General features: G+C 45.8%; 1 protein-coding gene across 1 annotated transcript in view; it reads left to right on the plus strand.

The window, feature by feature from the left end:
* LOC311136498 (poly [ADP-ribose] polymerase tankyrase-1-like) overlaps positions 1–15149 on the plus strand; it is a 117701-nt gene extending 102552 nt beyond the window's left edge. The window contains exons 17-27 of the mRNA XM_084170645.1: positions 3158–3267; positions 5673–5861; positions 7685–7922; positions 8124–8203; positions 10314–10434; positions 10739–10836; positions 10980–11054; positions 11209–11314; positions 11454–11640; positions 11909–12065; positions 12664–15149. Coding sequence (XP_084026771.1) covers positions 3158–3267; positions 5673–5861; positions 7685–7922; positions 8124–8203; positions 10314–10434; positions 10739–10836; positions 10980–11054; positions 11209–11314; positions 11454–11640; positions 11909–12065; positions 12664–12750 — 1448 coding nt within the window. The 3' untranslated portion in view covers positions 12751–15149. The remainder of the gene's footprint in view (positions 1–3157; positions 3268–5672; positions 5862–7684; positions 7923–8123; positions 8204–10313; positions 10435–10738; positions 10837–10979; positions 11055–11208; positions 11315–11453; positions 11641–11908; positions 12066–12663) is intronic.
* Positions 15150–19026: the final 3877 nt, after the last annotated feature.

A 19026-nucleotide genomic window follows, 5' to 3' on the forward strand; every position in this document is an offset into this window, starting at 1 on the left:
AATGATATGTTAGACCCCACTGAACAATTCAGAACATGAAGAATCATATTTGTCTTGGTAAAATGTTTTTTTTTTATAACATGAGGATGGGATGTGAAATTACATCACCAAAGAGCGTTTTCACCCACTCTGGGCAGAGTGGGTGGACACCCTACAGTATGAACTCTCTAGGTGGCGGAGGAGCAGAGTAGACTCCCCTCGTCTCACATACTCGCACTCTTTCTACCACAACTTGTTTTCACAGTTAACTTAACACCTTCAGACAGCACAGGATAAATTAAGATAGGGTGGATGGTGATTCAACCTATTCAATTTCAATTGCTACCATAACCTAAAACCACTTTTGAATTACGTTTACATGTAATACTAGCACTAAAACTTACTGTCTGTTGTCTCATTCAATTCCTTTCTGATAATTAGAGGTCCGTGCCAGACCTGGTTTCAAATATATGCGTTTGATTATTTGTTATACATATGTTCTGTGTATTTTATAATTTTCAAATACTGTGGCCCGAATCATGGACTACCTTTATTGGATGTATTTGAAAATAGTTTCCAAATACTTTCATATAAATATCCTACTATTTTTAAGTACCTGGGTTAAATGCATGGGAGTGTATTTGAGTCAATCTATTTTAGTATTTTCAAATACATTCCAATATTCAACTACTTTTCTTTTTAAATACAAATATATAAATACTTACTTTCAAAAGTCTTTGAAAGTAATTGAAATACCCTAAATAGTATTTGAAGCCAGGTCTAGTCCATGCTGCAGTGGAGGTTTCTGAGGTCTGTAGTGTCCATAGCGCAGCAGCTTAATTATCGCCCTCAGCAGAACAACTCCAGTCAAACATCCTTCTGCTTGGAGAGGTGTGTGAGAAGGGTGTGTGTGTCTAGTAGTGTGCGTGTGTGTGTAGTAGTGTGCGTGTGTGTGTCAATGTACCAGACAGACATCTCCCCTCACATTCACAAAGTGAAGAGCTGAGGTGAACTGACCAGAGGACAGGAGAGGAGAGGAGTGAGAGACCCAATCTAGGAGAATTACTTGAATTAGCAGTCTCTGTAGTAAGAGAGAGTCTGAGAGTGAAATACACACACCAAGAGCAGTGTGTATCAGCATTGGGCTGCAGCTAATAATGAGTGTTAATTAGACTAGGTCCTGGAGGGAAGCAGAGGAGAGGAGCAGAGAGGAGAGGAGCGGAGCAGAGGAGTAATGTGGAGGAGGGGAGCGGTGCAGAGGGACAGAGAGGAGCGGTGCATAGAGGAGAGGGACAGAGGGGAGCGGTGCATAGAGGAGAGGGGCAGAGAGGAGCAGTGCATAGAGGAGAGGGACAGAGAGGAGCGGTGCAGAGGGACAGAGAGGAGCGGTGCATAGAGGAGAGGGGCAGAGAGGAGCGGTGCAGAGGGACAGAGGAGCGGTGCATAGAGGAGAGGGGCAGAGAGGAGCAGTGCATAGAGGAGAGGGACAGAGAGGAGCGGTGCAGAGGGACAGAGAGGAGCGGTGCATAGAGGAGAGGGGCAGAGAGGAGCGGTGCAGAGGGACAGAGGAGCGGTGCAGAGGGACAGAGAGGAGCGGTGCATAGAGGAGAGGGGCAGAGAGGAGAGGTGCAGAGGGACAGAGGAGCGGTGCATAGAGGAGCGGTGCAGAGGGACAGAGGAGCGGTGCATAGAGGAGAGGGGCAGAGAGGAGAGGTGCAGAGGGACAGAGGAGCGGTGCATAGAGGAGAGGGGCAGAGAGGAGAGGTGCAGAGGGACAGAGAGGAGCGGTGCAGAGGGACAGAGGAGCGGTGCATAGAGGAGAGGGGCAGAGAGGAGCGGTGCAGAGGGACAGAGGAGCGGTGCAGAGGGACAGAGAGGAGCGGTGCATAGAGGAGAGGGGCAGAGAGGAGCGGTGCAGAGGGACAGAGGAGCGGTGCATAGAGGAGAGGGGCAGAGAGGAGAGGTGCAGAGGGACAGAGGAGCGGTGCATAGAGGAGAGGGGCAGAGAGGAGCGGTGCAGAGGGACAGAGAGGAGCGGTGCATAGAGGAGAGGGGCAGAGAGGAGCGGTGCAGAGGGCCAGAGGAGCGGTGCATAGAGGAGAGGGGCAGAGAGGAGCGGTGCAGAGGGACAGAGAGGAGCGGTGCATAGAGGAGAGGGGCAGAGAGGAGAGGTGCAGAGGGACAGAGGAGCGGTGCATAGAGGAGAGGGGCAGAGAGGAGCGGTGCAGAGGGACAGAGGAGCGGTGCATAGAGGAGAGGGGCAGAGAGGAGAGGTGCAGAGGGACAGAGGAGCGGTGCATAGAGGAGAGGGGCAGAGAGGAGAGGTGCAGAGGGACAGAGAGGAGCGGTGCAGAGGGACAGAGGAGCGGTGCATAGAGGAGAGGGGCAGAGAGGAGCGGTGCAGAGGGACAGAGGAGCGGTGCATAGAGGAGAGGGGCAGAGGGACATAGAGGAGCGGTGCATAGAGGAGAGGGGCAGAGAGGAGCGGTGCAGAGGGACAGAGAGGAGCAGTGCATAGAGGAGAGGGGCAGAGAGGAGAGGTGCAGAGGGACAGAGAGGAGCGGTGCATAGAGGAGAGGGGCAGAGGGACAGAGAAGAGGTGCAGAAGGGGACAGAGATGAGAGGGGTGGAGAGGAGAATAGCAGTGGCGTCCACCACACCACGGCAGAACTGTATTTATTTCTCTATTTCTGCTCAATGTCTTACACAATAAATTGCTGTAGTGGCATAGGGTCACTCCTGCTATGAAGCTGAGCTCGTTTGAGACCTTTAAAGAATACTGAAAAGAAAAGAGGGAGAAAGAGAGGGATTGAGATACAAGTGTCAGATGGAACACTGAGCCACATGGTGCCAGAGTAACACTAGAATGTGAGGACTAAAGGCACCATTTTGCACTGTTTTCATGGCAATACATATGAGCACATTTCTGTCTCTATATTAACCCATTCTGTCTCTATATTAACCCATTCTGTCTCTATATTAACCCATTCTGTCTCTATATTAACCATTCTGTCTCTATATTAACCCATTCTGTCTCTATATTAACCCATTCTGTCTCTATATCAACCCATTCTGTCTCTATATCAACCCATTCTATCTCTATATTAACCCATTCTGTCTCTATATTAACCCATTCTGTCTCTACATTATCCCATTCTGTGTTTGTGTCCCCCCACAGCTGGCTACAATAACCTGGAGGTAGCAGAGTACCTGCTGGAGCATGGAGCTGATGTCAACGCCCAAGACAAGGGGGGTCTCATCCCCCTCCACAACGCTGCCTCTTACGGGGTGAGTACCATAATCTCATCCCCCTCCACAATGCTGCCTCTTATGGGATGAGTACCATAACCTCATCCCCCTCCACAACGCTGCCTCTTATGGGGTGAGTACCATAACCTCATCCCCCTCCACAACGCTGCCTCTTACGGGGTGAGTACCATAACCTCATCCCCCTCCACAACGCTGCCTCTTATGGGGTGAGTACCTCACCTCAGCCCCCTCCACAACGCTGCCTCTTATGGGGTGAGTACCTCACCTCATCCCCCTCCACAACGCTGCCTCTTATGGGGTGAGGACCATGACCTCATCCCCCTCCACAACGCTGCCTCTTATGGGGTGAGTACCATAACCTCATCCCCCTCCACAACGCTGCCTCTTATGGGGTGAGTACCATAACCTCATCCCCCTCCACAACGCTGCCTCTTATGGGGTGAGTACCTCACCTCATCCCCTCCACAACGCTGCCTCTTACGGGGTGAGTACCATAACCTCATCCCCCTCCACAACGCTGCCTCTTATGGGGTGAGTACCTCACCTCATCCCCCTCCACAACGCTGCCTCTTATGTGGTGAGTACCTCACCTCATCCCCCTCCACAACGCTGCCTCTTATGGGGTGAGTACCTCACCTCATCCCCCTCGACAACGCTGCATCTTATGGTGTGAGGACCATGACCTCACCCCCCTCCACAACGCTGCCTCTTATGGGGTGAGTACCATAACCTCATCTCCCTCCACAACGCTGCCTCTTATGGGGTGAGTACCTCACCTCATCCCCCCCACAACGCTGCCTCTTATGGGGTGAGTACCTCACCTCATCCCCCTCCACAACGCTGCCTCTTATGGGGTGAGGACCATAACCTCATCCCCCTCCACAACGCTGCCTCTTATGGGGTGAGTACCATAACCTCATCCCCCTTCAGAACACTGCCTCTTATGGGGTGAGTACCTCACCTCATCCCCCTCCACAACGCTGCCTCTTATGGGGTGAGTACCTCACCTCATCCCCCTTCAGAACGCTGCCTCTTATGGGGTGAGTACCATAACTTCATCCCCCTCCACAACGCTGCCTCTTATGGGGTGAGTATCTCACCTCATCCCTTCTTCTCCATCCCATGGAGCCCAAAAAGTATTGACTACTGTATTATTTCTAACACCAGAATTGTTGGTGTTGAAGGAAAGTGTGCCAGGTGGACAGCAGGTTTACTTACCATTTACTGAGCCAATCAGAGCTCCTCTCTACTCATGTTCCCCCACATGGCCTCCCTGTGCTTCCTCCTTATGCCAAACACAATTTGTTGTGTTCCTGAGTGTGATGCATTGTGGCGTGTGTGTAAATGGTGTGATGTAGAGGTCCCTCCAAGGCTGAAGGAGCTCATCAACTTTTCATACAACACTGCGTTTCATAATTCATTTAGTAGGGAACCCTGGCGTGGCCTAGTGAGGGAGATGCAGTGTAAACACTGGCTGATATGGAGATGATACTGAGAGTGGTCACAGAGGAAAAGAGAGAAAGACAGAGCACAGCAGCACTGACAGTAAACACTATCTAGTCTAAATCAAATTAGCCAAGTAACTGTCCAAGCCACAAGCAAACCCTCTCCCAACCCAACCAAAGCCTCTCCCAACCTAAATGAAACACTATCTCAGGGAACAGCTCTGACCATTGAGATGACACAGATGGGAAACTGTGCCATTTGTTAAGCTAATAAGCAGCACGAATGGCCGTTGTTTTTGTTGTTTATGCCATTGTTTAGTCCAGCAGCAGTGTGTGGGCCAGCAGCAGTGTGTGGGGCCCTGGGGACATGATTAGGCCCAAGCAGGAAGCTCAGAGCAGGCTGCTGCTTGCATAACAGTCCTGGGTTCTGGGACAGTTGTCAGTCCAGTCCAGCGCCCACCCTGCTGCCCCTTGGCATGGGTCCTGAGACCTGCTCCTCCTCTTGCTGCTGTCTGCCAATGTGCTGCTTTGACTGCCTGTGTGTGCGTGCGCTCTTAAGGCCCGTGGGTCGGCTGGCTGACCTTGACTGGGACTTATCGTCTGTATTCCGTAGGGCCACTGTGAGTGGTGATGAATGTCATTGGGCTCGGCTCATTACAGCATAGTGTGGGGGAGGAGTGCGGGGCACAGAGGCCAGTCTGGCGAGCCGGCTGAGTAGGGCATGTCCAGCCGACTAGCTCAGTGAGTTGTGACTCCTGAGTGAGTCAGAGCATAGCATGACTCTACATTGCTGAGACCTTAAAACGCATTGACGCTTTCTGTAGAAACAAAATGCACTATAGCTTTCAGATAGAGGTTGATGTGGATGGATCTGTAAATTCTCTGTCAATAAGAGAAGCACATGATGAGTCATGGATTTAACTGATTCACTCATACATTCAGTTTTAGCCTAACACGTTCCTGTTGTTTCTCCCTCAGCACGTGGATATAGCTGCTCTCCTGATCAAGTACAACACGTGTGTGAACGCTACAGATAAGTGGGCCTTCACCCCGCTCCACGAAGCGGCTCAGAAAGGCCGGACCCAGCTGTGTGCTCTGCTACTGGCCCACGGAGCTGACCCTAGCATGAAGAACCAGGAGGGACAGACGCCACTGGACCTGGCTACGGTACACACACACACACACACGGATATACAGTGCCTTCGGAAAGTATTCAGACCCCTTGACTTTTTCCACATTTTGTTATGTTACAGCCTTATTCTAAAATTGATTAGATTGATGAGGAAAAACAATCTACACACTACCCCATAATGATAAACCAAAAACAGGTTTTTAGAAATGTTTGCTAATTCATAAAAAAATTACAAACGGATATCATATTTACATAAGTATTCAGACCCTTTACTCAGTACTTTGTTGATACACCTTTGGCAGCCATTACAGCATCGGGTCTTCTTGGGTATGACGCTACAAGCATGGCACACCTGTATTTGGGGAGTTTCTCCCATTCTTCTCTGCAGATCCTCTCAAGCTCTGTCAGGTTGGAGCGTTGCTGCACAGCTATTTTCAGGTCTCTCCAGAGATGTTAGATCGGGTTCAAGTCTGGGCTCTGGCTGGGCCACTCAAGGACATTCAGAGACTTGTCCCGAAGCCACTCCTTCGTTGTCTTGGCTGTGTGCTTAGGGTCATTGTCCTGTTGGAAGGTGAACCTTCGCCCCAGTGAGGTCCTGAGCGCTCTGGAGCAGGTTTTCATCAAGGATCTCTCTGTAATTTGCTCCGTTCATCTTTGCCTCGATCCTGACTAGTCTCCCTGCCGCTGAAAAACATCCCCACAGCATGATGCTGCCACCACCATGCTTCACCGTAGGGATTGTGCCAGGTTTCCTCCAGACGTGACGCTTGGCATTCAGGCCAAAGAGTTCAATCTTGGTTTCATCAGACCAGAGAATCTTGTTTCTCATGGTCTGAGAGTCTTTAGTTGCCTTTTGGCAAACTCCAAGCGGGCTGTCATGTGCCTTTTACTGAGGAGTGGCTTCCGTTTGCCCACTCTACCGTAAAGGCCTGATTGGTGGAGTGCTGCAGAGATGGTTCTCCCATCTCCACAGAGGAACTCTGGAGCTCTGTCAGTGACCATCAGGTTCTTGGTCACCTCCCTGATCAAGGCCCTACTCCCCCGATTGCTCAGTTTGGCTGGGCGGTCAGCTCTAGGAAGAGTCTTAGTGGTTCCAAACTTCTTCCATTTAAGAATGATGGAGGCCACTGTGTCTGCAGACATTTTTTGGTACCCTTCCCCAGATCTGTGCCTCGACACAATCCTGTCTCGGCGCTCTACGGACAATTCCTTCGACCTCATGGCTTGGTTTTTGCTCTGACATGCACTGTCAACTGTGGGACCTTATATAGACAGGTGTGTGCCTTTCCAAATCATGTCCAATCAATTGAATTTACCACAGGTGGACTCCAATCAAGTTGTAGAAACATCTCAAGGATGATCAATGGAAACAAGATGCATCTGAGCTAAATTTCGTGTCTCATAGTAAAGGGTCTGGATGTTTTATTTAAAAAAAAATTGCAAACTTTTCTAATAACCTGTTTTCTCTTTGTCATTATGGGGTATAGTGTGTAGATTGCTGAGGATGATTTCTTTTTAAAATCCATTTTAGAATAAGCCAAAATGTGGAAAAGTCAAGGGGTCTGAATACTTTCCGAATGCACTGTACGTGGATACACACATACGCGGATATATACGGATACATACACATTTGTAATTACCTCAGGGAATGACCTCTCTGCCTTGTAAAACTTTAATACACAACCGTAGCGTGTTATGAGGTCCTCACCGATTTTAATCATGTTCTGATTTTGAGAACTTTAGGCAATTAAGACCTTCCTTCAGATGAATGAGCTATATGGTTTACTGTGTAAATCAATGAATATGTTTGTCATAGTATCATCATTACATTGTCTGTTTCTTGTCTCCTCTCTCTCAGGCTGATGACATCAGAGCACTGCTGATAGATACCCTGCCCAGCTGCTTCAAGCCTCAGGCCACGGTGGTCAGCGCCTCAGTGGTCAGTGCAGCAGTCATCTCTCCGGCGTCCACGCCCTCCTGCTTGTCTGCAGCCAGTAGCATAGACAACCTGGCCGGGTCCCTCAGCGAGCTCACTGTGGCTGGAGCCACCGGGCCTGCAGATGGAGCCACCGGGTCCGACAGGAAGGACGGAGAGAGTACGTAACCCCTCCGAGTTTTATATACAGTATAATAGAATATTATACAGCTTTATGTCCAGCCAAGGATGGACATTTTTCTTTGGCATCAACAGTGATTCAAATTACATCACATCATACTCTTATACATATGAGAAACAGTTAGCCTAATTATCTGACTGTATTTAAGCAGTTTTGTCTGTTTTGTGTTTCATTCAACAGCCATCTTAGACATGAACATCAGCCAGTTCCTGAAGAGCTTGGGGTTGGAGCACCTGCGCGACATCTTCGAGAGGGAACAGGTAAATGCACGTATCCTAGTGGTCCCTGTATGAGCCAATCACTTTCACGTTTACTGTTGCCCAATCACTCACACCACAAACCTAAAATGCTAAACTCTCAATCAATCTGTCATCCATGCCTCTGCCTGCTGCTGGCCTTTTTACTGGAGCTTTACTGGAGCTTTCCACAGTCAGTCAGTCAGTCAGTAGTATTGCCTGCCTGTCTCATCCATAGAGACAGATCATCTCACTCCGAGTCAAGCTGAAGTCCGACTTTACCGTGCTGCATGACCAGACACTGAAATTACCCTCATCCTGCGGAGCAGACTGCCCCCACAGCAGACTGCCCCCACTGTTCTCTCTATCTCCCGCTCTCTCTTTCTCTCTTTCTCTCTTTCTTTCTTTCTCTCTTTCTTCTTTCTTTCTTTCTTTCTTTCTTTCTTTCTTTCTTTCTTTCTTTCTTTCTTTCTTTCTTTCTTTCTTTCTTTTTCTCTCTCTCTCTCTCTCTCTCTCTCTCTCTCTCTCTCTCTCTCTCTCTCTCTCTCTCTCTCTCTCTCTCTCTCTCTCTCTCTCTCTCTCTCTCTCTCTCTCTCTCTCTCTCTCTCTCTCTCTCTCTCTCTCTCTCTCTCTCTCTCTCTCTCTCTCTCTCTCTCTCTCTCTCTCTCTCTCTCTCTCTCTCTCTCTCTCTCTCTCTCTCTTCTCTCTTCTCTCTTTCTTTCTTTCTTTCTTTCTTTCTTTCTCTCTTTCTTTCTTTCTTTCTCTCTTTCTTTCTCTCTCTCTCTCTCTCTTTCTTTCTTTCTTTCTTTCTCTCTTTCTTTCCTCTCCAAGTGCCCTGTGTCTCCTGGTCTCCAGCAGGGTAGTTTAGGCTGACCTCTTCATCCCACTGCTGATTAGTTTTAGGGGGAATGTTCCACGCAGAGCGGCGTGTGGCGTTGGGAGTGTGTGGAGCGCCATGCCAGGTGAAATGGTAGTGATGCTGGGACAGAGAGGGCTGTCATTTACACATAGATGAGCAGATGAGTCCCTACAGCGAGGAGCAGAGGGAGGAGGTCTGGAGAGGAGAGCAAATCAGACCTGATTTAACCTTCCTGTTCAGAATCAGAGTAGCCTGGCTAGGAAAGAGCTAGAGAGAAGTAACATGAAGGAGGGGGTGGGGGGGAGTCACTGCTAAAGGAGAATGTTTCAGTCATTCGGATGTGGGAGGAGCTTATGAGATGTATGTGAAGTCATTTGTTCTCGTACCATATTTGTTCCTTACCATTATCACATCTGTATCCTAGTCACATATGTGGGTGGTTCCTTTTCCTGATTGATTAGACAGGGCCACCGCCCTGGTGGCCAGTGTGTGACAGACCTGTCATACGTGTGAAGGATAGCCAAGGATGAGGCTCTTTGAGATTGGGAGTGTGAGAGAGAGAAAGATAATTCAGGGGATATTTGCTCAGTGAATAAAAAATGAAGGGTCCCCCACACTCAGTCACTAACACACCCCATGCTCACACCACAGCCTCTACATACAGTCTCAACGTTATACTCTCTCTATGATCGTGTGAGCGTTTGTTTATTTGTCCATATCTGAAGGTGTGTGTTTTGAGTGGGCTGGATGATGATGATGTTGTATGCTGCTGTGAATAAGGATTCTCCAGTGTGGTTGATCAGTGAACATGCAGTTTAGTAGTGAGTCACCCATTTAAATCCCTCTCTTCTCCTCCTTCACTGGCTAAGTTTATCCCCTCATTGGGTGGAGTGATTTTACACAACTCACTGCACTGGCTGGATGACTGAGGGTTTCCACTGAGAGAGAGAGAGAGCTCTAAACCTGACTCATATCTTGGTACATATGGGTCATGGTAGGCTGCAAAAAGGGCTAGAAGAAGGGGCCCAGCGACTATACTTTAATAAGAGATGAGAGCAAAACGAAATTGAAAATAAATCCAAAATATACATTTTAATGGAATTTTAAGTGTTCCGATTTGTCATTCCAAATGTCACATTAGCAGTAGACGGTGACTTGCTGTTCTCTGCACTGTTAGTGTCCCTTGGTTCTTATGATATTATGTTTGGCTGTGTTTAGGACAGGCTGTCCTCTGCCCCTGCTCTGGTTGGCTGAATGTGCTCTGTTTCCGTGTAGATTTCGCTGGATGTCCTGGCTGATATGGGCCACGAGGAGCTGAAGGAGATTGGGATCAACGCCTACGGTCACCGCCACAAACTCGTCAAAGGCGTGGAGAGACTCCTGGGAGGACAGCAAGGTCAGAGAGCCAGAGCTCAGCCAAGATACTGCCTGCTGGATCATATCCATATTACATTCATCTTATCCCTTATTGATTTCTTATAAAACGGCCTTATTGGCCACACTGGCTTATTGACAAGAGTTCAATGTTATTCAGGAGGACTGTTTAACCTCTTATGAAACAACAGATGACACTGCTGCTAACCCATACCTGATGTCTCTCAGTACAACCTCCTACTTATAGAACATCGCCTATAGCGCTGTTACTGTGGTTTCTCATTTGTTGTTGTTGTTGTTGTTGTGTTATTATCCCACTGCTCCAGGTGCTAACCCGTACCTGACGTTCCACTGTGCCAGTCAGGGTACGGTGCTCATAGACCTGGCCACTGACGATAAGGAGTTCCAGTCTGTAGAAGAGGAAGTATGTACTCTACATCATTATCTGGAATGGAAACATTGTTGATTCACTGATGGGGCCAGTAGATCTCTGTCTTCAGACTGATGATAGGTGCCCTGTGCAGTACTCTCCCCTTTCTGACCCTAGCTGTGTGTATCTGCTTGCAGTTGCAAAGTACGATCCGAGAGCACCGGGACGGAGGCAACGCAGGTGGGGTCTTCAGCAGGTACAACATTCTAAAGGTGAGTCGTAGGCACCTGGAGAGGAGACAACCTCCCCAAATCCATTTTTTGTCCTCAATAAACACCTCTTTGTGGAAGATTTTAGCATGTGGGTAGTTCTGTTGTCTCTGTAGCTGTGTATGAGTCTGACTGTGTGTGCTCTGTCTGTCTGTAGATCCAGAAGGTGGTGAATAAGAAGTTGAGGGAGAGGTACTCACACAGACAGAAAGAGATTGCTGATGAAAACCACAACCATCACAACGAACGCATGCTTTTCCACGGTAAGTTACCAGTACCTCTGCAGGCTTTCCTGTCATTTCTGGTGAAGAAACACAATGGGTTCTCTGTTATAACGTCTATGCTGAATTAGTTGATTTTGACATCGATCTTTCCTCTCCTTCTCTTCCTCTCCTCTGTCAGGTTCTCCATTCATCAACGCTATCATACATAAGGGTTTTGACGAGCGGCATGCCTACATCGGAGGCATGTTCGGAGCGGGCATCTATTTTGCAGAGAACTCCTCCAAGAGTAACCAGTACGTGTATGGGATAGGAGGGGGCACGGGCTGCCCCACACACAAAGACCGCTCCTGCTACATCTGCCACAGGTCAGACTCACTCCAGACAATCCTTAATAATATGTGTGATGTGTACTGCAGGCAGAGGCTGTTGTGTGTATGCTGGTATTATAATCCGTATGGTCTGTGTGGTGACGTGTATTGCAAGCCGTTGTATGTGGTGTTCTGATGTGTGTGTGTGTGTGTGTGTGTGTGTGTGTGTGTGTGTTATGAATGAATTCAAGTTGTGTGTAGTATTCTGATGTGTGTTAGGTTGTTTATTACAGGTGTTTGTGTGTTGGGTTGTTGTGTGTTGCAGGCAGATGTTGTTCTGCAGAGTGACCCTGGGCAAGTCCTTCCTCCAGTTCAGTGCCATGAAGATGGCCCATGCCCCCCCTGGACACCACTCGGTAATCGGCCGGCCAAGCGTCAACGGACTGGCATACGCAGAGTATGTCATCTACAGAGGAGAACAGGTCAGTCTAAAGGTGTCAGCATGCTTCAGTTCGGCTGGCGCTTAACCGAACTCAGCTAGGCGAACCGAACGAGTGTGCTTGCATACTCCCTTAAAATACTTTTGCTTGTAATACGAGAAAAAAAGCGGCAATAGAACTGTTTGTCCATATTGAGACGCTGTAGAATAGAATAGTCCGAATTAATCTAAAATAACTCAAGAAATCTGTCATTAATTATGTTTTTGCCGAGGAGATCTTAGTCACGCAATTTTACATCTAACTAAGATGTTTGGTGCAGTATTTCTCAAGTGAAAAAATGTGCATGAAAACGATTAGTTGAAGAATCCCTACTGTTGACCAATCACTGACGAAGGGGTGTAATAATAATAATCATAATTAGTGTAGACTTCGGCTTGCCTCAATCATTTTTTGGGTGTGCACGAACAGCTGGAAAAACCCTTGCCAAAGACCAAAACGAACAAAAACATCACAAAATGTCATCATAATATATACACAAACTGTTCCAAACTGTTTGGAATGGGAAGCATGTGGACGCCTACACACACCCAAACACACCCATGACAATAACTTGTCTGTCCTGTCCCACTGTATTCCTCAGGCATACCCAGAGTACCTCATCACGTATCAGATCCTGAAGCCAGAGAGCACACCCTCCCCCACAGCCGGAACAGAACAGAAGACCTAGTCCAGACTCAACCAGACCAACTCACACCCATCTTTACTGGGAGAGAACCAACCACAGAGACTGTTACCCAAAACACTACTTCGCACATTCTGGGCAGAGCCGGGACGAACTTCAGCCCCTTAAATTAACTCCACACCCCTGGAAAGATGTCTTTCCTCCTCTTTTTTTTTTTCTATTTCACTCACTATAAATGACTAGTTCCTCACAACCACAACCATTTATTTTCCCAAATGTTTTGTTTTGATTTTTTCCCTCGTCCTTCTTTAGTGTTTACTTGAAAATGTTGCCTTCACTGGGAATCGTCTCTAGAGTCATGTTGTCGCCTCCCTAGTGCCCATGCTCCCAGGTCTCTCTCATGGTTTCCCTTGGTGATTGTTGTCACTGGTTACGGCCAAATAGAGAGAACCAAGTGGATAAGGTTTATGTTAGGACAGACATGGGGACTCAAAGCTCATTGGTTAGTGGTTATGGTTAGAAATAGGGGACTCAAAGCTCATTGGTTAGCGGTAAGGCTCAGAGATAAGGACTCTTGCCAGTCTGCCTTTACCTGAGTGATAGCTACCCCAGTGAAACATGGCAGAGACTCCTCTACCTATCCCTCAGACAGGGATTTGTAGGTAAAGATCAGGGTGGATGTACTAGTATGCAGTATACTAGCCTCAGTCCCAGTCCTGTGTCTTCAACAAGCCTGGCAAGGGAAGCTGCTGTACACAGACCCCAGACCCAGGTCATGTGACTGAAAAAACAACCAATAACCTCTCCCTTTCCGTTCCAGCACACACTTTTTTTTTTTTAGCTCATCAAAGCATTACACTTCATTTATCCTATTAGCTCTGTATTATTTTGTGATATTTCCATGATTGTTTTACTTAATTGTTTGGACTTTGTTTTTAAAGATGATGTGTAAAGTGTATAATGGGACCATGTCACAATGGGGACCAGACCTAGAGGTTTTTGACCCCTTTGTTTTTTAAAGTTGAGATGATATATGATATTCCTCTCTGGGACCATTAGGGGATTCCTCTCTGTTACTGGAATTGGGATATCCTCAGAAAGGTTTCAGATTGGGACAGAAATTGAGTTAAGTGAGAAAGTAAAGCAAGCTATGAGACATTTATTACTATTATTATAACATTACTTTGCACAAGAAAACACTGAACATCTGACTTTTCATGACCATTTCCCATCCAGTCAAACTCATCTTTTAATGGATTTGCACTTTTAAACGGGAATGATTTTTAAGTTATTGAAAATAACGTTGAAAAAAAGATGTCCGGTATTGTAGAGTGTGTAGCAGATGATGCCTTTGTTATAGCTCACCATGTTGGTAACAGATGAAGAGTGGGCTGGATTAGTACTGTAAATTAACTGGGGGTTTTGTGGAACTTCTATGCTAAAAAAAAAAATGTGTGGGGATGTAAGGGATTTTTCAGTTGAGTAAGTTGCTCTTAAGACTAACTGTTTGCAGCTGTTTTTCCGATCTCTTTCTTGGTCAGTCTGCCACATTCATCCCTCTGCTCGGTGTCCTCTTTGAGAAGTAAACAATAACTTTTCTTTCTTCCTACTGGATTTGTTAACCATCCTCTGGGAAATAACAGTTTGAAGCGACAGAAGAAGCAATGGCTGGTTTGAATGCCACATCCTGTAGTCTGTATTGGAGGACAGTGTCTCTGTCCTTACTCTCACTAGCTGGGCTCTCTCTGCATCTTGCCGGTGTGGTGCTGTGCTTTCCCTGCTGTTTCAGATACCACCTCCAGAACTGCCTGCGCTTTGACCTGGATGTTAACCCATCCATTTCTTACAACCTGGAGTGATTCCCAAATGGCACCCTATTCCCTATATAGTGCACTACTTTTGACCAGTGCCCTACTTTTGACGAGTGCCCTACTGGCCCTGGTCAAAAGTAATTAACTATATAGGGAATAGGGTGCTATTTGGGACTGAACCCTGGTCTTAAAGGAAAATACCAGTCGAAAACTATATTTTGGTATTTGTTTCATTATTCTACTGTTGATAGTTCCTAAATGTTTTGCATGTCAGCAATCAAGTTTTCAAGATATAGAACTTTCAAAATACAGAACGTGGCCCAGTATGAAGCGTTTCGCAACAGTGGACTAAAGAAGCAAATACCAAAAGATAGTTTGACTGGAATTTTCCTTTAATCTCCACTCTTTTCTTCAGACCAACACCTGGAGAGAGCCTCGCTGCCTCTTACTTACTTCCTACTACAGTTCTTATCGTATTTTTTTCACAATTGTATTTTGTTTTCCTGGTGCTGAAAAGATCCTTCAATGAATGACCCACTGACTATCATGTACCACAGCTGATCTGGAGACTAATGTAATACTCCACAGTGTTGTAAAGAAGTATTAATAAAGTACATAACTGTTCACATCCAACCAATGCCTCTTCCTTGCTACTTTTCTTACAATTAAAGTAGTTCACTGAAGATTGTTTTGTCAGAATTTTAGACTGAATGGCTTTTGTTGAAGTTGAATGTTCCGCTAGAGGAGTATGGCCTTGTATTGACTACAGCTTATTTTTCTTTAAACCCAACACTACATACTGATACTGTACAGGACATTAATGGAAATGTCCAGAGGAAAAATGTACTGCCACTGTGAAACAGTACTGGCTGTGCTATGCATTCCTATAGACAGGAATTTGTTTTCAGTGAAGTGTGGGAGATGAATAGCTGTGAGGACAGAGTTGACCATTACCTCAGCGATCACCTGCAGGAAAAGATGTCAAGCTTCTCATTCAGGAGGCCGATTAGAAATCAGTCGATCAAAACAAGCAATCTATCCATTCAAAACAAGCAATCTATCATTGTCAAACAGAGCTAAATTGTGTTCTCTGCTAGATGATGTGGATGGCACTAGAGCAGGGCTCGGTTTCCCGATAGCGATGGAATTTAGGCTTACGACTGTTTTAACGACAGATCTTTCCTACAATGGCCGAAGATGTAACATGCGTTTCCCAAAACAACGCGCTGGCAGCAGAGAAAATGGTCACTAAGTGTGTCGTTGGAGCATGTGTAGCTACTGATAGGATCGAAATAAAGTGAGCGCTGCTTTTAGATCAGCTCTATCCATTCAAATCTTATATTAACATTCTAATTATGTCACAATACTGATGACGGATAAGCTCCTAGAGAGATACACCACATGACCGAAAGTATGTGGACACCTGCTTGTCGAACATCTCATTCCTAAATCATGGGCATTAATATGGGGTTGAGGTCAGGGCTCTGTGCAGGCCAGTCAAGTTCTTCCACACCTATCTCGACAAACCATTTCTGTATGGACCTCGCTTTGTGCACAGGGGCATTGTCATGCTGAAACAAGAAAGGGCCTTCCCCAAACTGTTGCCACAAAGTTGGAAGCACAGAATCATCTAGAATGTCATTGTATGCTGTAACGTTAAGATTTCCCTTCACTGGAACTAAGGGGCCTAGCCTGAACCATGGAAAAACAGCCCTAGACCATTATTCCTCCTCCACCAAACTTTACAGTTGGCACTATGCATTGGGGCAGGTAGCGTTCTCCTAGCATCCGCCAAATCCAGATTTGTCCGTCGGACTGCCAGATGGTGAAGAGTGATTCATCACTCCAGATAATGCGTTTCCACTGCTCCAGAGTCCAATGGCGGCAAGCTTTACACCACTCCAGCCGACGCTTGGCATTGCGCATGGTGATCTTAGGCTTGTGTGCTGCTGCTCAGTCATGGAAACCCATTTCATGAAGCTCCTGACGAACAGTTATTGTGCTGATGTTGCTTCCAGAGGCAGTTTGGAACAATTTTTTTCTGTCGTTAGTTCGTAGCCTAAGCTTTACGTCCTAACTGTAGCCCTTCAGCACTCGGTGGTCCTGTTCTTTGAGCTTGTGTGGCCTACCACTTCGCGGCTGAGCCGTTGTTGCTCCTAGACGTTTCCACTTCACAATAACAGTACTTACAGTTGACCGGGGCAGCTCTAGCAGGGCAGAAATTTGACGAACTGACTTGTTGGAAAGGTGGCATTCTATGACGGTGCCACGTTGAAAGTCACCAAGCGCTTCAGTAAGGCCATTCTACTGCCAATGTTTGTCTATGGAGATTGCATGGCTGTGTGCTCGATTTTATACACCTGTCAGCAAGGGGTGTGGCTGAAATGGCCTAATCCACTAATTTGAAGGGGTATCCACATACTTTTGTATATATAGTGTATTACCACCTACGCCTGCAAATATTGAGGCGGTTTATTCTAATGCTTATCCAATTTAAAATGCACTAAAAGTTTGGAGATTTAACGATATGCTCCTACGAAGGTTCTAATGATGAATTTAGCCTTAAAATGCTTTTGGAAAAACCGGGCCCTGGGTTGTTTAGCACAGATTATCCATTATATTGAACAGGGCCCGGTTTCCCAATAGTGATGGAATTTAGGTTTATGAGTGTTTTAGTCCAAAGATGTCACACATTTCCCAAAACACCCTGCAGTGCACTTGTTACAAAGTGAAACTTAACTGTGTCGTTACAGGAGCTGTCCCATGCTGAAAATTATTCCAGATTATAAACTGGGGGTTCGAGCCCTAAATGCTGATTGGCTGACAGCCGTGGTATATCAGACCGTATACCAGGGGTATGACAAAACATGTATTTTTACTGCTCTAATAACTTTGGTAACCAGTTTATAATAGCCGTGGTATATTGGCCATATACCACACCCCCTCGTGCCTTATTTCTTAAATATAAACTAGAGCTCACTGTAGCTCTTAAATGATTTATGACTATTCAAAGTAATATTTTTTTTTCAGATACAGTTTTCCCATAAAGAGATAAAAAATATTCTGTAGCCTTGTATGCATGTAAGTGTTTGTATTATATGTTTGTCATTTGGTATGCTAACTGTTCTCGTGCTATTTTGAATGCAATGTTTGATTATGTAAATTCTGAATTTCTTCAGTTTGTAAACTGTGAGCAATAATAAATCATGCAAAAGTCAAAGTTGCTCGTTCTTTCGTTAGATATAGAAAATATCAATGTGACCTAAAAATAGGATATGATGACAATGGTTTTCGTAATTGCTCAACAAATCATTGTAGCCTAAAGGCTGGCAGGAATTGAGCTTCAAATAGGCCTACAGATATTCTGCAATTAAACAAATAAAATAGGCTAATTAACCATGAAGTAGCAAGTTAAGCGACGTTGCCATAGACCTAATATGTTGACCTTTAGATTATTGGTTCGGCTACAGTGAAATGCTTAAGCTTTTAGATAATATGGCCTGTAGGCCTAATAGATACGAATATTGAAGCGGCTCCGACATAATGATCTAACGGCTTAATAATACTAGGTAGGTCTATCGATTGCACATAAATCTAAGTAATGTTAATATTTTTGCCTAAATCTAGTTTTTTTTAAATGTATTCTTGCTTCACTTGTTTATAATAACATTGCAAACTTTATATTAAACTATGACGTTTTCGGCGGTCACAGAGAGACAGATAAACATCTTAATTCTATGTTTAGTGTATATTTTATGTGTGTAAAGTGACGCTGGAGGGCAAACGGTGATCTAACCACGTACTTAACTGTTCTTACTAGTGGTCTGAGGCTGGCGTTAGATTTAAAGTGCAACGTTAATAAAGTCGGTTTTGGGAAACGGCTCGGAAATGTCAAGATGCTCTTAGGTCCTCTTATGAGGTTCTAACGATTAATTTAGGATGATTTTGGAAAACCGGCCACAAATACTCCAGTGGCTGCCCTAACAATGAAAATAAATGTCTTCAAAAAATGGAAGGCAGTTGGGAGGAGGCAAGATCAGCTGGGACCATTATAGCCAATGAGAGGGCATATACGCGTGTGAAGAACAGGCACAACGGTTTCCACTAGTTACCACAAACACAGTCAAAATTGTCTTTATCTTAAAAATTCATGAAAACAAAAATTGGTTTTTGGTTTTAATTTAAGGTTAGTATTAGGCATAAGGTTAGCAGTGTGGTTAAGGTTGGGGTTAGGTTTAAAATCACATTTTAAGAAAATCAATAGTAGAAATAGGCGGGGTTTATGACTTTGTTGCTATGGTAACTAGTGACGACCAGGCGCAACTCCGATACAAATAGTTTTTTTCTCAAAGTTGCCGGTGTGTCACGTGTCACTTATAACAACCTAATAATTACGAAACTTCTATTTGATCAAATAAGCCACACGTAGCAAATAATCCATTACATTTTTTGTTATCCAAATTCAACACTTTCTCATTGACCTCCATACAAAAACAGCTCGCCTGGCACC

This window comes from Coregonus lavaretus, assembly GCF_964263955.1.
Source record: "Coregonus lavaretus genome assembly, chromosome: 10".
NCBI classification, from domain to species: domain Eukaryota; kingdom Metazoa; phylum Chordata; class Actinopteri; order Salmoniformes; family Salmonidae; genus Coregonus; species Coregonus lavaretus.